Source organism: Littorina saxatilis, linkage group LG3, assembly GCF_037325665.1.
Source record: "Littorina saxatilis isolate snail1 linkage group LG3, US_GU_Lsax_2.0, whole genome shotgun sequence".
Lineage (NCBI taxonomy): Eukaryota > Metazoa > Mollusca > Gastropoda > Littorinimorpha > Littorinidae > Littorina > Littorina saxatilis.
The window spans coordinates 3186631-3200956 of NC_090247.1; the positions used below are offsets into that span (position 1 = coordinate 3186631).

Below are 14326 nucleotides of genomic sequence, written 5' to 3' on the forward strand. Positions count from 1 at the left end.
TGTATGTGAACACTCTTGAGGACTGCTTGTTGTGCTTCTTTGATCTAACTACACGTTTGCGGTATAGTTATTTGAAATTTCTTGAAAAAAGCGTGTTTAAACCTCGTCTTTTTACACACTTGGTCTCTGATGATTCCTATTTTCTCTTCTTCTAGTGTGTCATACCTGATCTTACTGATGCCTTTATCTTTCCTTCTTCTCCATTTTGTTCACTCTTGGTCTAAGTGATATGATGTCTATTTTTTCTTCTTCTCCTTTTTTCACTCTTGGTCTTGTATGATTCCTATCTTTTCTTTGTCTCCTTTTTTCACTCTTGGTCTTGTATGATTCCTATCTTTTCTTTGTCTCCTTTTTTCACTCTTGCTGATTTATGTGCAGAGGGGGCCTTTTGGTTGAATTCATTTGGTGTGTGACACCCATGTCAATATGCTCAACCAATTCAGAAACAAAAAATTCTCTCTGAACAGAATGAGCAACGTACGATTTTGATTTGTCGGTACGTGTCCAAGTGTATACTCTGAATATGATCGTGTACGCAGAAAGGACGATATAACTCCAGTGATACCACTAACCCACAAACAACGTGCATGCTACCTCTGACGCTATGGACAGGTTTGAAACTGCAAAGAAAAGTCAAACAATATTTTTGATGTTGATGACTGCAAGAAAACCCACCTGTTGAGGTCCTTACGCGACACTATCATCGTCAATTTTCGCCCACAGACATAGTTTTAGTACTCAGGAGAGATGTAAACGTTTTTTATCGTCCCGAGTTTCAATGGCTTTGAATTCCAGCCATCTGTGACATCCCTTTTTTGATAGATGGGTGTGTGTAACGACCAGGGGCGTTGCTACACAGCGGAGGAGGAGCATACCTGGGTATATATCTTGCAATTTATTACAATCTGTCAGTCGCCTTCCTTTTCCTTGACCAGACAGGTGTTGAACATCCGTGAGCACAATTGTTTTTTCTTCTTCTGTCTTTTTTCACTCTTGGTCTGAGTGATGTCTATATTTTCTTCCTCTCCTCTTTTCACTCTTGGTCTGAGTGATGTCTATATTTTCTTCCTCTCCTTTTTTCACTCTTGGTCTGAGTGATGTCAAGCTTTTCTTCTTTTTCACACATGGTCTTACTGATGCCTAGCTTTTCTTTTTCCAATGTGTTCACACTTCATCTTACTGATGCCTAGCGTTTCTTCTTCCAATGTTTTCACACTTCATCTTACTGATGCCTAGCGTTTCTTCTTCTCCCTGTTTTCACTCTTGGTCTTAGTGATGTACGTCTGTCTTTTCTTCTTTTTGCTTAAATATTATCCTCGTCTTTGTGATGCCAATGGCCTTACTGTGACGACGACGACGACGACGACGACGATGACGACGATGATGATGATGATGATGATGATGATGATGATGATGATGATGATGATGATGATGATGATGATGATGATGATGATGATGATGATGATGATGATGATGATGATGATGATGATGATGATAGGAATAAAAAAAAATGCCAGAAAAAAAGAAAGAAAGCAAAACCCGAGAAAAAAACCACTCGCCCATCAAAATAATTACATTGATGTTTCACTTGACAGGAACTCGTCATCATGCTGAGAATTATTGTCGCCTCCCTGCTTCTTGTGGCTGTGGGTAAGTGAATATCTACCCCGGACAGTCTGTTTGTCTGTCTGTCTGTCTGTCTGTCCGCCCATCAGTCTGTGTATCTCTCTTGATCTCCGTCCCTCCATCTGTACGTCTTTTCTGCCTCTCTTTTAGCTGTTCATTAATTAATTAATTAATTCATTCATTCATTTATGCATTCAGTCAGTCAGTCAGTCAGTCAGTCAGGCAGTCAGTCAGTAAGTCAGTAATTCATTCATTCATTCATTAATTCATTTAGTCAGTCAGTCATTCAGTCAATTATTAAGCGAATCATTCATTCATTCATTCATTTAATCATTCATTCATTCATTCATTCATTTAGTCAGTCAGTCATTCAGTCAATCATTAAGCGAATCATTCATTCATTCATTCATTTAAACATTCATTCATTCATTCATTTAAACATTCATTCATTCATTCATTCATTCACATTCATTTAATTAGTCAGTCGGTCTGTCATTTAGTGAAGGGGTCAATCAGAGGGCAAGTCAGTCACTCTGTGTCTATGTCTATCAGCAGGCAATGTAACAAAAGCGCAACGGTAATTGAATTTGCCATATAATTGTACTCAATATAAATGTGAAAGAAGCAAAGCAAAAAGTGTATCTGTGTTGACAATCTTTGACAAAACAAAACCACAAGCAAGGTAAGTTATTGGAACGTGTAATGATAGACAGACCGAAACATCAACTATAACTTCCATCTATGGATCTTACAGTGGACAAACCATGCAAACAAAATAACAATAATAATGATGCAGAACACGCTTGGGTTTTTAACTTCACAGCTTCCAAGTTGGTAGTAAGCAATATAACAAAAGGAATTAATTCATCGTTCCGTAAACTTACCATTCTTGGTGGTTTATGTTTATTTGTATGTATAGGAACGTTAGGATTCTATCTGTTTCGGGCTTCGACAATTAACAAAGAAATAGATCATGACTCTGATCATCATTAGGCCTATCGCCAGAGATTGAGCATCAAGAACACTAACAAAGCTGGCTAAGTTCATTATCTGTACCATGAGTGTCTCTCTGTCTGTCCACCTCAAAGACCATTGGGCCGACGTACTTGTCAACGTCATTTCTTTGTTTTTTTCTCATAAATTATACGTTCTAAAAACGTAACATTCTTGTTGTTTGACAAAACACACACACACACACACACACACACACACACACACACACACACACACACACACACACACACACACACACACACACACACACACACACACACACACACACACATACACACACACACATACACACACACACACACACACACACACATACACACACACACACACACACACACACACACACACACACACACACACACACACACACACACACACACACACACACACACGTACACACACACAGGGTAATTATTGTATGACCAAACCACCCCACAGCATACGCCGCGGAGCAAGTGTGCGAGGCACGGAACGGGAAGAACATCATCACGTTCTCTGAAACGCCCGAGAGGACCAAGTTCCCCTGCAAGTACAACGCCCTCAGGGCCACCAAGTGCGGGAAGTGGAAGGTCACCCTGTCCCCTGGCAACACCATGGAGATGGAGAAGATGAAGCGCTACGTCATTAAGACCATGTGGGTGGGCGTGGAGAGGATCAGCGACGGCATGAAGTGGGAGGGGCGCAGCGACCTCAAGATCGCCCGCAAGGTGGGTATTATACGGACTTTAAGTCAGTCGTGGTTAACGTTACTACAACCGTAAGCCACATCTTGCATTGCGCACTATAGCTTGTGCGAAGAGAGGCTTGACAATTTGCTGAGAAGATGAGTTTTCAGTTCGCTGTTATTAATTCGATTTTTTCTCTTTTGTGATTTGACGCAGGGATACTGTATGAAGCACGCAGCCACGTGAAAATCGCTCGTATAACAGCTTCCTAGTTAGCAGTTTTTTGGGTGCCAGTTTTGTTCTTGTTCAACACCTCCGGGTTGTAACATGACTAATACTATCATGAATGTTTACAGTTGATGCTACAACAAAGCTTTTCCTTTTTACGTTTACCGGCGGTACAAGCAAGCCCCGATGTTTCGGGCTTGTTTAAACCTCGCGTCTCGTGTATGATCCCATCCACATCGACACACACTGTCAGTCAATTCATATTCGTAGCCCAGATACAGCGAGTCACTCGCATGACATCACAGATTATCAGTTTTGAAATATTCTCATGTAGAAATCAAGCGAGGCATACCTCTTCAATGTCGAAAACGCTCTCTCGTTCAAGCAAGAGCGACAGGGTTAGAACGGAATTGAAATGGATATTTGCAATGGACTCAGTGCAAAGGGCAAAAGTTCATTCCAATCTTCTTTGTTCCAGGTTTTTTTTCCATGCAAATTTCTTACAATAAAGTGTGTAAACTCCCTGCCCGGGTGAATGGCTATTTTTGACTTAACGAGACTGTATGCATGGTGGACCTGGGCAGAGGTGCATGACACGACATTGGATGCCACTTAAACGGGAGAGAACAAACCGCGGCGTCTGATTCGTTGAAATCACAACGCATCTCAATGTCAACCAGTCCAACAACGCGGCTGGCTCCCTGCCGCTTGGTCACTTTCTTGTTTTCAACCAATCCAACAACGCGGCTGGCTCCCTGCCGCTTGATCACTTTCTCGTCCACCTGGTTTCTTTCAGTACCTGAACAACATCAAAAAGGAGCCCTTCGTGAAGAAAGATGGCGCCCTGAGCACGGGAGATGTATTCACCTTCGGTCCCCGCAACGCCGACAACAAGGTGACGCTGGTGGAGAAGAGCGGAGACTTCAACATCACCTTCGGCCTGTACGAGCCCGAGGGCGACTGGCACAAGTCTTCCTCCTTCAAGTTCGAGTGCTTCAGCAGCACCTTCGACCCCAGCGACTACCCCAAGCAGATCTGCGGTATGGAATCCGAAGCCTATAGACTGCAAACGTTTTTGTTGTGTGTCTTGTTTGTCCACTGTAAAGTTGCAGTGCTGTCCAGAGTCACCGCATTGCTCAAGCAGCTATTTGTATTGTTGTAGCAAATTACAATAATTATGAACATTCAAAAGCTGCATATACCTATCTCACAGATGACTACCACACACACCTTTTGTGTTGCCAGCCAAACGAAAATGTATGCGGTTTGTCAGTTGGCATCTCCTGGGACCTGATGTGAGCCTGATCGAAGGCCACACTTTTTTGCCCGAAAAATGAACAAAATTAATTCGCAATTCTTTTCTTCAGTTTTTGACTCCTTGCATTAAAGTCAATGAAACTTTGTATTGTTCTTAAACGGATAGCCGCGTGAGGCATGACTGAAAGCCCTAGGGGCTCCGTGCACCTGCACGTGACAAGTTAATGACCTTGAAAGGCCAATAGGTCACAGTTCTTGTGAAAGTTTCGTTAGATCTGCGGTATATGTTTTTTGTGGCAACAGAAACGAAGTAACGCTCTTCTAAGACCCGACGCCCCCCCCCCCCCCCTCACTCCCCCCTCACTCCCCTGCCACCCCGCAATTTGAGACTTCTCCTATTTTGAAATCTCGATTTCTGATAAATGTTGGACACTGCATCTGTAATGTCAATGCCACTTTAAGACATCCTGTCTTGTAAGACTTGATTGCGGCTACGTGTTGTTTTAAAGAGAAATGTTTCAAACGTAATCTTCAGTTTAAAAAAAAGAAAATAATTCTGATGATTTTACTCCTAACGGCGTTGAATATTCTTGTTCTTTTCTGTGTCTTGTTTTCACGTTTCTAAATTCGCTTCTCTGATCTCTTTCACAGCGAAACTTGAGAATGAAATGATACGAGAAAAGCAAAAAAAGACAGAAAAGAAATATGACAAGAAACATCAACCACAAATTTACCATCAATAAACACAAACCACCATCAAGAAAAATGAGTATGCCAAACAGGGCTGGGTCGAGTGTATGAGAGGGAGGGGATTCAAAAATGAAGCAAGGCTACAGGGGCTAGCCTGGCGGGGGATCGCCTCCCCCCCCCCTCTCTCTCCAGCTGCTGTTTAAATTTAGCATTGGACATGGGTATGTGGGGTCTCTCCTTGAGAGAAAGGGTACAATTGCCGGGCAAAGAGGGGGGTCCGGAACCCAGGACACCCCCACCCCTTAGATGCAGCCCTGTCAAACACCAACCATACACAATGACAAAAGGTATCACTGTTTATCTCTTGCTGCAGGAAACGGAACTAAGATGGAGGTGAGGGAATTCAAGCAGGCCATGGACTGGACTGACCAGCGCAAGGCCACGCTCTTCCACAACGTCTTCACCAACATGGACATTGTCCAGACGTATGTCTTCTGCTCTCACATGCTGTGTTCCTATGCATGCAGCTCTTTCTGTCTGTCTGTCTGTCTGTTTGCCTGTCTCTACCTCTCTCTCTGTCTGTCTGTCTGCCTGTCTGTCTCTTTCTCTACCCGGCCCCATCTCTCTCTCACTCCCTTACTCTCTCTCTCTCTCTCTGTCCCCCCCTCTCTCTTCCCGGTCTCACCTCTCCCTCTTTGTCCTTCTCTCCTCTCTCTCTCTGTCTGTGTGTGTGTGTCTCTCTCTCTCTCTCTCTCTGTGTCTCATTTATTTATGCTTCTTTTCATCCGGCCCTCATGTATAAGTAATTCATGTATAACATATGAGGGAATTCATGGAACACATGTATAAGTTTATCTTGCTGTGCTTCTTTGCTACAACATCAACTCCATGGCTTCGTAAACAAATGTATCTGAATAAATATGTCATTTGTACTATAGTTAAACTTATCTTTTATTTCTTCTTGTTTGTTACCCCTCAATGGGCGAGGGCCGGATGAAAAGAAGCATGTATGCATTGCTTATTCTGTCACCCTCGTAAAATAAATTTCAATTCAAAAACTCAATTCTCTCTCTCTCTCTCTCTCTCTCTCTCTCTCTCTCTCTCTCTCTCTCTCTCTCTCTCTCTCTCTGTCATACCAACCCCACTTTCGTTGACACACTTGATACGCAAGTAGTTCCTCAAGAACACATGTATACGTTTATCTTGTTGTGCTTCTTTGCTACAACATCAACTCCATGGCTTCGTACAAAAATGTATCTGAATAAATCGTGTTTAAACCAAATCGTTCCTTCCATAGGCATACTGTAATCATATCCATTAGCATTTACATTGAAAATTTTCGTTGACCTGATTTTTTCCCCATACATCTCTTGGTCTGTGGTATATGTGGTATAATTGTATAGATAATACTACATGGCTTCGTATGTCATACCAGGCGGTTTACACTCGTGTTTTGTTTTTAAATACTGCCATGCAAGCGAATAAATAGAATCAAACTTGCCATGCATGCAATCCCTCTGATGTTGCACGTTGGTGTTTATTTTTCTCTGCTTCGATACCAGCGAGAAATGCGAGCGAACAAATATAATTAACTTGACTTGCCATGCAATCCCTCCGATGTTGACCTCAATTTCTCTCTTCTTCGTAACCAGCGACAGTGATTGCCTGTCCGCCGCACGTGCCATGACCAACAAGTGCAAGGGAGACCAGCAGTTTGAGGCTGCCCGAGTGTGCTGGCCCATCCTGGGCAAACCTCACATCCAGCGCTGCATCTCACAGAACATGGACAGCCCCATCAGCGCCTTCAGGGTCAGTGCAGTCATTCATTTCTTTATCTAATGCATTCCCCCGAAAGCGGCGTATGGCTGCCTAAATGGCGGGGTAAAAACGGTCATACACGTACTGCCATACATTAATTTATCTATTTCGTTTATCTAATTCATCAGTTTCCGTGCGCGTTTATTTGTTGACAAAGCAGAACATGGACAGCCCTATCAGTGCCTTCAGTCATTCATTTATGTATCTATTTCGTTTATCTAATGCATGCATGCAGGAAAAATAGGGAGAACAACTGGAGGGGTAGCGCCGTATACTGTATGGCAGCTCGCTTTCCCCATGGAGAAAGCAGCCCGAATTTCCATGAGGGCAACCTCAAAGGACTAAAATCTTATCCTTATCCCTATTTCTGTACGCGTTTTGTTTCTTGAAAAAGCAAAACATGGACATGGAGTTTCAGCCCATGAACGCAGAAGAAGAAGAAGAAGAATTTAATGCATGTCCGTACGCGTTTATTTCTTGACAAAGCAGGAACATGGACAGTTCCATCAGCGCTTTCAGAGTCAGTGCAGTTGTCCATTAAAAAAATATATATATATATTTCGTGTATGAATGCATTTCCGAGCGCGTTTATTACTTGACAAATCAGGAACATGGACAGTCAGTCCATCCGCGCTTTCAGAGTCAGTGCAGTCATTCATTAAAAAAAATGTATCTATTTCGTGTATTAATGCATTTCCTTGCGCATTCATTTCTTTAGCAAGCACAGCTAAAATTTGATGATAAAAGATGAATTTGAATAATGATCGAGAGTGTCGCTGCTAACGCCCGCCCTTCTCTTCGATTATCTTTTAACTTCCTATTATTCGAGCTTCACATTTAACTTAACTATAACTACCCACCACCATTCACCGAACCATTACACAACCAACCAGCCATCCACGAGCACTTCACAAACAACCTAACCACATTCACCACTTAATACTCACCACCCACAACCCAACCTACAAAAAACACACACAAAAAAGCAAACACAACACCATGTAGCCATCTAAAAGCAACATACCATCCACTCACCCACTACTCACCAAAATACCCACCGACCCTTCATCCATACAGCTCACCAACCAACCATCTAAAAGCAACATACCATCCACTCACCAAAATACCCACCGACCCTTCATCCATTCAGCTCACCAACCAACCATCTAAAAGCAACATACCATCCACTCACCCACTACTCACCAAAATACCCACCGACCCTTCATCCATACAGCTCACCAACCAACCATCTAAAAGCAACATACCATCCACTCACCCACTACTCACCAAAATACCCACCGACCCTTCATCCATACAGCTCACCAACCAACCATCTAAAAGCAACATACCATCCACTCACCCACTACTCACCAAAATACCCACCGACCCTTCATCCATACAGCTCACCAACCAACCATCTAAAAGACCGACCAAAAAAACAAAAACCACAACCGTAAAAAGATATTTCTTTAAAGTTAACCTGACATTCATTCCCCCCTTTTGTTCGCAGCACTGCGTGGAGTATGTGTGCAGCGGCTACACTGATCTGAACGCTTGTCTGGCCCTCTCCGAGGAGATCGACATGTGCCCCCAGGTTCCTGAACTCTCTCTCAAGGTCAGGGACAACTGCAAGCCCGACCTCTTCTGTAACTAAATGTCAAGAGTCGACACCCGTTAATCAGCTGCAAAGGCTGTCCAAGATTTCGGTTGCAATTTGCAGTCGGTAAATCCTGCGCGAATATTTCAATGCAAAGTGAAATGCGATCTGTTGTAAGTTGTTTTGGTGCCGGTGATGTGTGAAATAAAGGAATGCTATGCAGCTGATAAATGCGTTTGTTTGTGTACGGCTGATACTGCGCGCGCGTGTGTATGTGTGTGTGTGCACGTGGACGTGCGTGCTTGCATGTGTGTATCTCACTCTCTCTTCCCCTTTCTTTGTTTTACTTACTCACATGTGTTCAAAGAACATACACAATACGATAAATCCTTCGTACACATCGTACAAATGCCTCCGTTTCGGATCTGTTTTAAAAATATTTTAAAAACACACACACGCATTGCAAGATCACAGACAGACAGAGAAGTCAGACAAACAAATGAACAGACTCAGAAACACATAATCAGAAATACTGCAGACAGACAGACAAAAACAAACACAGACAGACATACAGACTACAGTACTCCTCGGATAAGGTGACCCCCCTTGGGACCAAAAAAATTCGTGATCTTATCCGAGGGACACGTTAACCGATCCTCGGATAAGATCAATTCCAGTAGAAAAAAATGATCTTATCCGAGGAGATCAGAGTTTAGTTTGAGGCCCCATAAAAGACTTCCCGCCAATTGAAAGTCAATGACGTGATAATGGGCAGATCCAGAGAGAGAGAGACACACACTGACATACATACTGACACTGACACAAAGACCATCAGCTGCATTAGAGAGAGAAAGAGAGAGAGAAAGAGCGAGAGAGAGAGAGAGAGAGAGAGAGAGAGAGAGAGAGAGAGAAAGAGAGAGAGAAAGAGCGAGAGAGAGAGAGAGAGGAGGTGAGGTAAGAGACATAGAAAGAGAGGAGAGACACAGACAAACTGATCATGACAGACAGAGATAAAGAGAGGAGACGGAGAGAGAGACATTGACTTAACAAGTCGCGTAAGGCGAAATTACTACATTTAGTCAAGCTGTGGAACTCACAAAATGAAACTGAACGCACTACATTTTTTCACAATGACCGTAGCATGGGTGAAACCTATGAAAATCAAATTGACTGAAAATTTTTTGAGGCAGGGGTCCAGGGGCCGCCCAGGCCCTGGCGGGGTACGGGGCAGGGCCCCGTTAGGGGGTCCAGGGGGGCAATGCCCCCCGGCCGAAAACGAATTTTTGCATTATACAATGTGATTTTGTGGCCTTTCCTGGCAAAAAAATACACTTTTTGTCACTATCATACAGGTCAAAAAAATACCTTCAGATTCTAATGATATGGTAAAAAGGATAAACAAAATCAAAACAATTCACAGAAGTAATCATTTTTCTTTTGTATCTTTTCACACTTGCATCTTCCAACACAACGACACAATTGATAACAATTAACATTGACAACAGCCAATTACTAAATGAAATAGAAACTGAACAACTGAACAACTGAAATAAAAGTTCGAAATATTTAATTATAAGAAGCAAACATTGCCAGACAGGCATTGAAATAAATGATGAAACAGAATGTCACACATGCAAACAGCATGATGTAGCACTGCACAAAGTAGCAACTAAGCAGTAGGATCTCTTATAGTGCAAAGTTCTCAAGGAAAAGCACTTGAGTTTCAAGCACCAAACTTATCACACACAGTTTTAGTTTCATGAACTCCAACCAGTCCCATCGCCATTTGTTGGCTAGACCAGCATCAATAAGATCTGTCCATGCGTTTTCCGTCAAAACCGGCATCTTTGTCGCAGAAATCATGTCACCACTTCGTAATGCCTGCCAAAACGCGAGAACTTTTTTTTTTTTATCGTGATGCAGAGCGAATCCGAAAGTGAAGAAACCTCACCTACGGGGTTTACCGCATAGCAGTTCGAAAACGCGTTCCGCTTAAAAAAAATAAAAAATAAAAAAAAAAAAAAAAAAAAAAAAAAAATTTTAATAAAAATTGCGGATTGACGGAATTTCCGTCAGACTTATTTTCAGATTGACGGATTTCAGTCAATTGACGGGCTACTTTCACCCATGCCGTAGTCCGCTGCTTGTGCATAACGGAGTGAAACTGACGAGCCTGTTCAGCGCGGTAGTGGTTTCGCTGTGCTGCATATCACGCTTTTCTGTACCTCTCTTCGTTTTAACTTTCTGAGCGTGTTTTTAATCCAAACATATCATATCTATATGTTTTAGAATCAGGAACCGACAAGGAATCAGATGAAATTGTTTTTAAATCGATTTCGGAAATTTAATTTTGATCATAATTTTTATATTTTTAATTTTCAGAGCTTGTTTTTAATCCAAATATAACATATTTATATGTTTTTGGAATCAGAAAATGATGAAGAATAAGATAAACGTAAATTTGGATCGTTTTAAAAACAAATTATTTTTTTTACAATTTTCAGATTTTTAATGACCAAAGTCATTAACCTTTGCCGGATGCCGCTTTTGACTACACACTCCCGACGATGCGGGTTTGTCTGAACCCATACATTTGAAAGAGGGTTTTTACCGTTTATTCCTCTAACGACGATGCGGGTTTGTCTGAACCCATACATTTGAAAGAGGGTTTTTACCGTTTATTTCTCTAACGACGGGGTGGGTTCAGGGAAACCCACAGCGCTACTTCAGTGGTTGCATCGAGTTTCTCCCTTCACCGACCTCTTGCAGGGGAGGGAGAGGGGGAGGGAGAGGGGGAGGGAGAGACTGAGAGAGACTCAGAGACTAAGAAAGAGAGAGAGAGAGAGAGAGAGAGAGAGAGAGAGACTAAGAAAGAGAGAGAGAGAGAGACTAAGAAAGAGAGAGAGAGAGACTAAGAAAGAGAGAGACTAAGAAAGAGAGAGAGAGAGAGACTAAGAAAGAGAGAGAGAGAGTCTAAGAAAGAGAGTGAGAGACTAAGAAAGAGAGAGAGAGAGACTAAGAAAGAGAGAGAGGGAGACTAAGAAAGAGAGAGAGAGAGAGACTAAGAAAGAGAGACTAAGAAAGAGAGACAGACTAAGAAAGAGAGACAGAGAGAGAGACTAAGAAAGAGAGAGAGAGAGAGAGAGAGAGACTAAGAAAGAGAGAGAGAGTCTAAGAAAGAGAGTGAGAGACTAAGAAAGAGAGAGAGGGAGACTAAGAAAGAGAGAGAGAGAGAGACTAAGAAAGAGAGAGAGACTAAGAAAGAGAGAGAGAGAGAGACTAAGAAAGAGAGAAAGACTAAGAAAGAGAGAGAGAGACTAAGAAAGAGAGAGAGACTAAGAAAGAGAGAGAGACTAAGAAAGAGAGAGAGAGAGATACTAAGAAAGAGAGAGAGACTAAGAAAGATAGAGAGAGAGACAAATAAAGAGAGAGAGAGACAAATAAAGAGAGAGAGACTAAGAAAGAGAGAGAGAGAGACTAAGAAAGAGAGAGAGAAACTAAGAAAGAGAGAGAGAGAGACTAAGAAAGAGAGAGAGAGACTAAGAAAGAGAGAGAAAGAGACTAAGAAAGAGAGAGAGGGAGACTAAGAAAGAGAGAGAGACTAAGAAAGAGAGAGAGAGAGACAAAGAAAGAGAGAGAGACTAAGAAAGAGAGAGAGAGACTAAGAGAGAGAGACAGAGAGAGACAGACAGAGAGAGAGAGAGAGACTAAGAAAGAGAGAGAGAGAGACTAAAAAAGAGAGAGAGACTAAGAAAGAGAGAGAGAGAGACTAAGAAAGAGAGAGAGAGACTAAGAAAGAGAGAGAGACTAAGAGAGAGAGAGAGAGAGAGAAACTAAGAAAGAGAGAGAGAGACTAAGAGAGAGAGAGAGAGAGAGAGACTAAGAAAGAGAGAGAGAGAGACTAAGAAAGAGAGAGAGAGAGACTAAAAAAGAGAGAGAGAGACTAAGAAAGAGAGAGAGAGAGAGAGAGACTAAGAGAGAGAAAGAGAGACTAAGAAAGAGAGAGAGACTAACTAAGAAAGAGAGAGAGACTAAGAGAGAGAGAGAGAGACTAAGAGAGAGAGAGAGAGAGACTAAGAAAGAGAGAGAGAGACTAAGAAAGAGAGAGAGAGACTAAGAAAGAGAGAGAGAGAGACTAAGAAAGAGAGAGAGAGAGACTAAGAAAGAGAGAGAGACTAAGAAAGAGAGAGATACTAAGAAAGAGAGAGGGAGACTAAGAAAGAGAGAGAGAGAGAGAGACTAAGAAAGAGAGAGAGAGAGAGAGAGAGAGACTAAGAAAGAGAGAGAGAGAGACTAAGAAAGAGAGAGAGAGAGAGACTAAGAAAGAGCTAGAGAGAGAGAGAGAGACTAAGAAAGAGAGAGAGAGACTAAGAGAGAGAGAGACTAAGAAAGAGAGAGAGAGACTAAGAAAGAAAGAGAGAGACTAAGAAAGAGAGAGAGACTAAGAAAGAGAGAGAGAAAGAGAGACTAAGAAAGAGAGAGAGACTAAGAGAGAGAGAGAGACTAAGAAAGAGAGAGAGAGAGACTAAGAGAGAGAGAGAGAGAGAGAGACTAAGAAAGAGAGAGAGACTAAAAAAGAGAGAGAGAGACTAAGAAAGAGAGAGAGAGACTAAGAAAGAGAGAGAGCGAGAGACTAAGAAAGAGAGAGAGAGAGACTAAGAGAGAGAGAGACTAAGAAAGAGAGAGACTAAGAAAGAGAGAGAGAGACTAAGAAAGAGAGACAGAGAGAGAGACTAAGAGAGAGAGAGAGACAGAGAGAGAGACTAAGAGAGAGACAGAGAGAGAGAGACAGACAGAGAGAGAGACAGAGAGAGAGAGACAGAGACAGACAGTCAGATAGACAGACAGTCAGATAGACGGATAGACAGACAGACAGACAGACAGAGCAACTGACAACATACATACAGACAGAGAGATACGGACAGACAAACAGAGAGACAGACAGTCTCTTGGAGACAAACAGGCAGACAGACACTGTTCCGCCGCTTTGGTAATTATGGGTGTAGCAGAACCCGCGCCGTCGGCAGAGGGATAGTTACAATCACTACTACTCTTTAAAAGTATGGGTATGTGTGAACCCGCGCCATCGGTAGTGTTTATGTAAATTATCATAATCAATTAATTCTGATGTTTTGTCATGTACACACTAAAAATTTGCAGACAGAGAGCAAATTAGGTGTGTGAGAGATACTTAAAATTTCAAAACGATACCTTTAATGGTTCCAGAGTTACAATGATTTTAGTGTGTCTCTGGGTACAGGTGAACCCAGGAAGCACGGCAAAGGTTAATAAATTTTAAGCCTCCAAGCTGAAATGCAATACCGAAGTCCGGGCTTCGTCGAAGATTACTTGACCAAAATTTCAACCAATTTGGTTGAAAAATGAGGGTGTGACAGTACCGCCTCAACTTTTACAAAAATCCGGATATGAC

General features: G+C 42.2%; 1 protein-coding gene across 1 annotated transcript; it reads left to right on the top strand.

Annotated features, from left to right (window-relative positions):
• Positions 1–851: 851 nt before the first annotated feature.
• LOC138961403 (uncharacterized) lies at positions 852–9126 on the top strand. Its single transcript, XM_070333021.1, has 7 exons — positions 852–952; positions 1596–1650; positions 3079–3347; positions 4330–4573; positions 5854–5965; positions 7133–7289; positions 8809–9126. The coding sequence occupies exons 2-7, from the start codon at positions 1608–1610 to the stop codon at positions 8950–8952; spliced, it is 969 nt and encodes a 322-aa protein (XP_070189122.1). The 5' UTR covers positions 852–952; positions 1596–1607; the 3' UTR covers positions 8953–9126.
• Positions 9127–14326: the final 5200 nt, after the last annotated feature.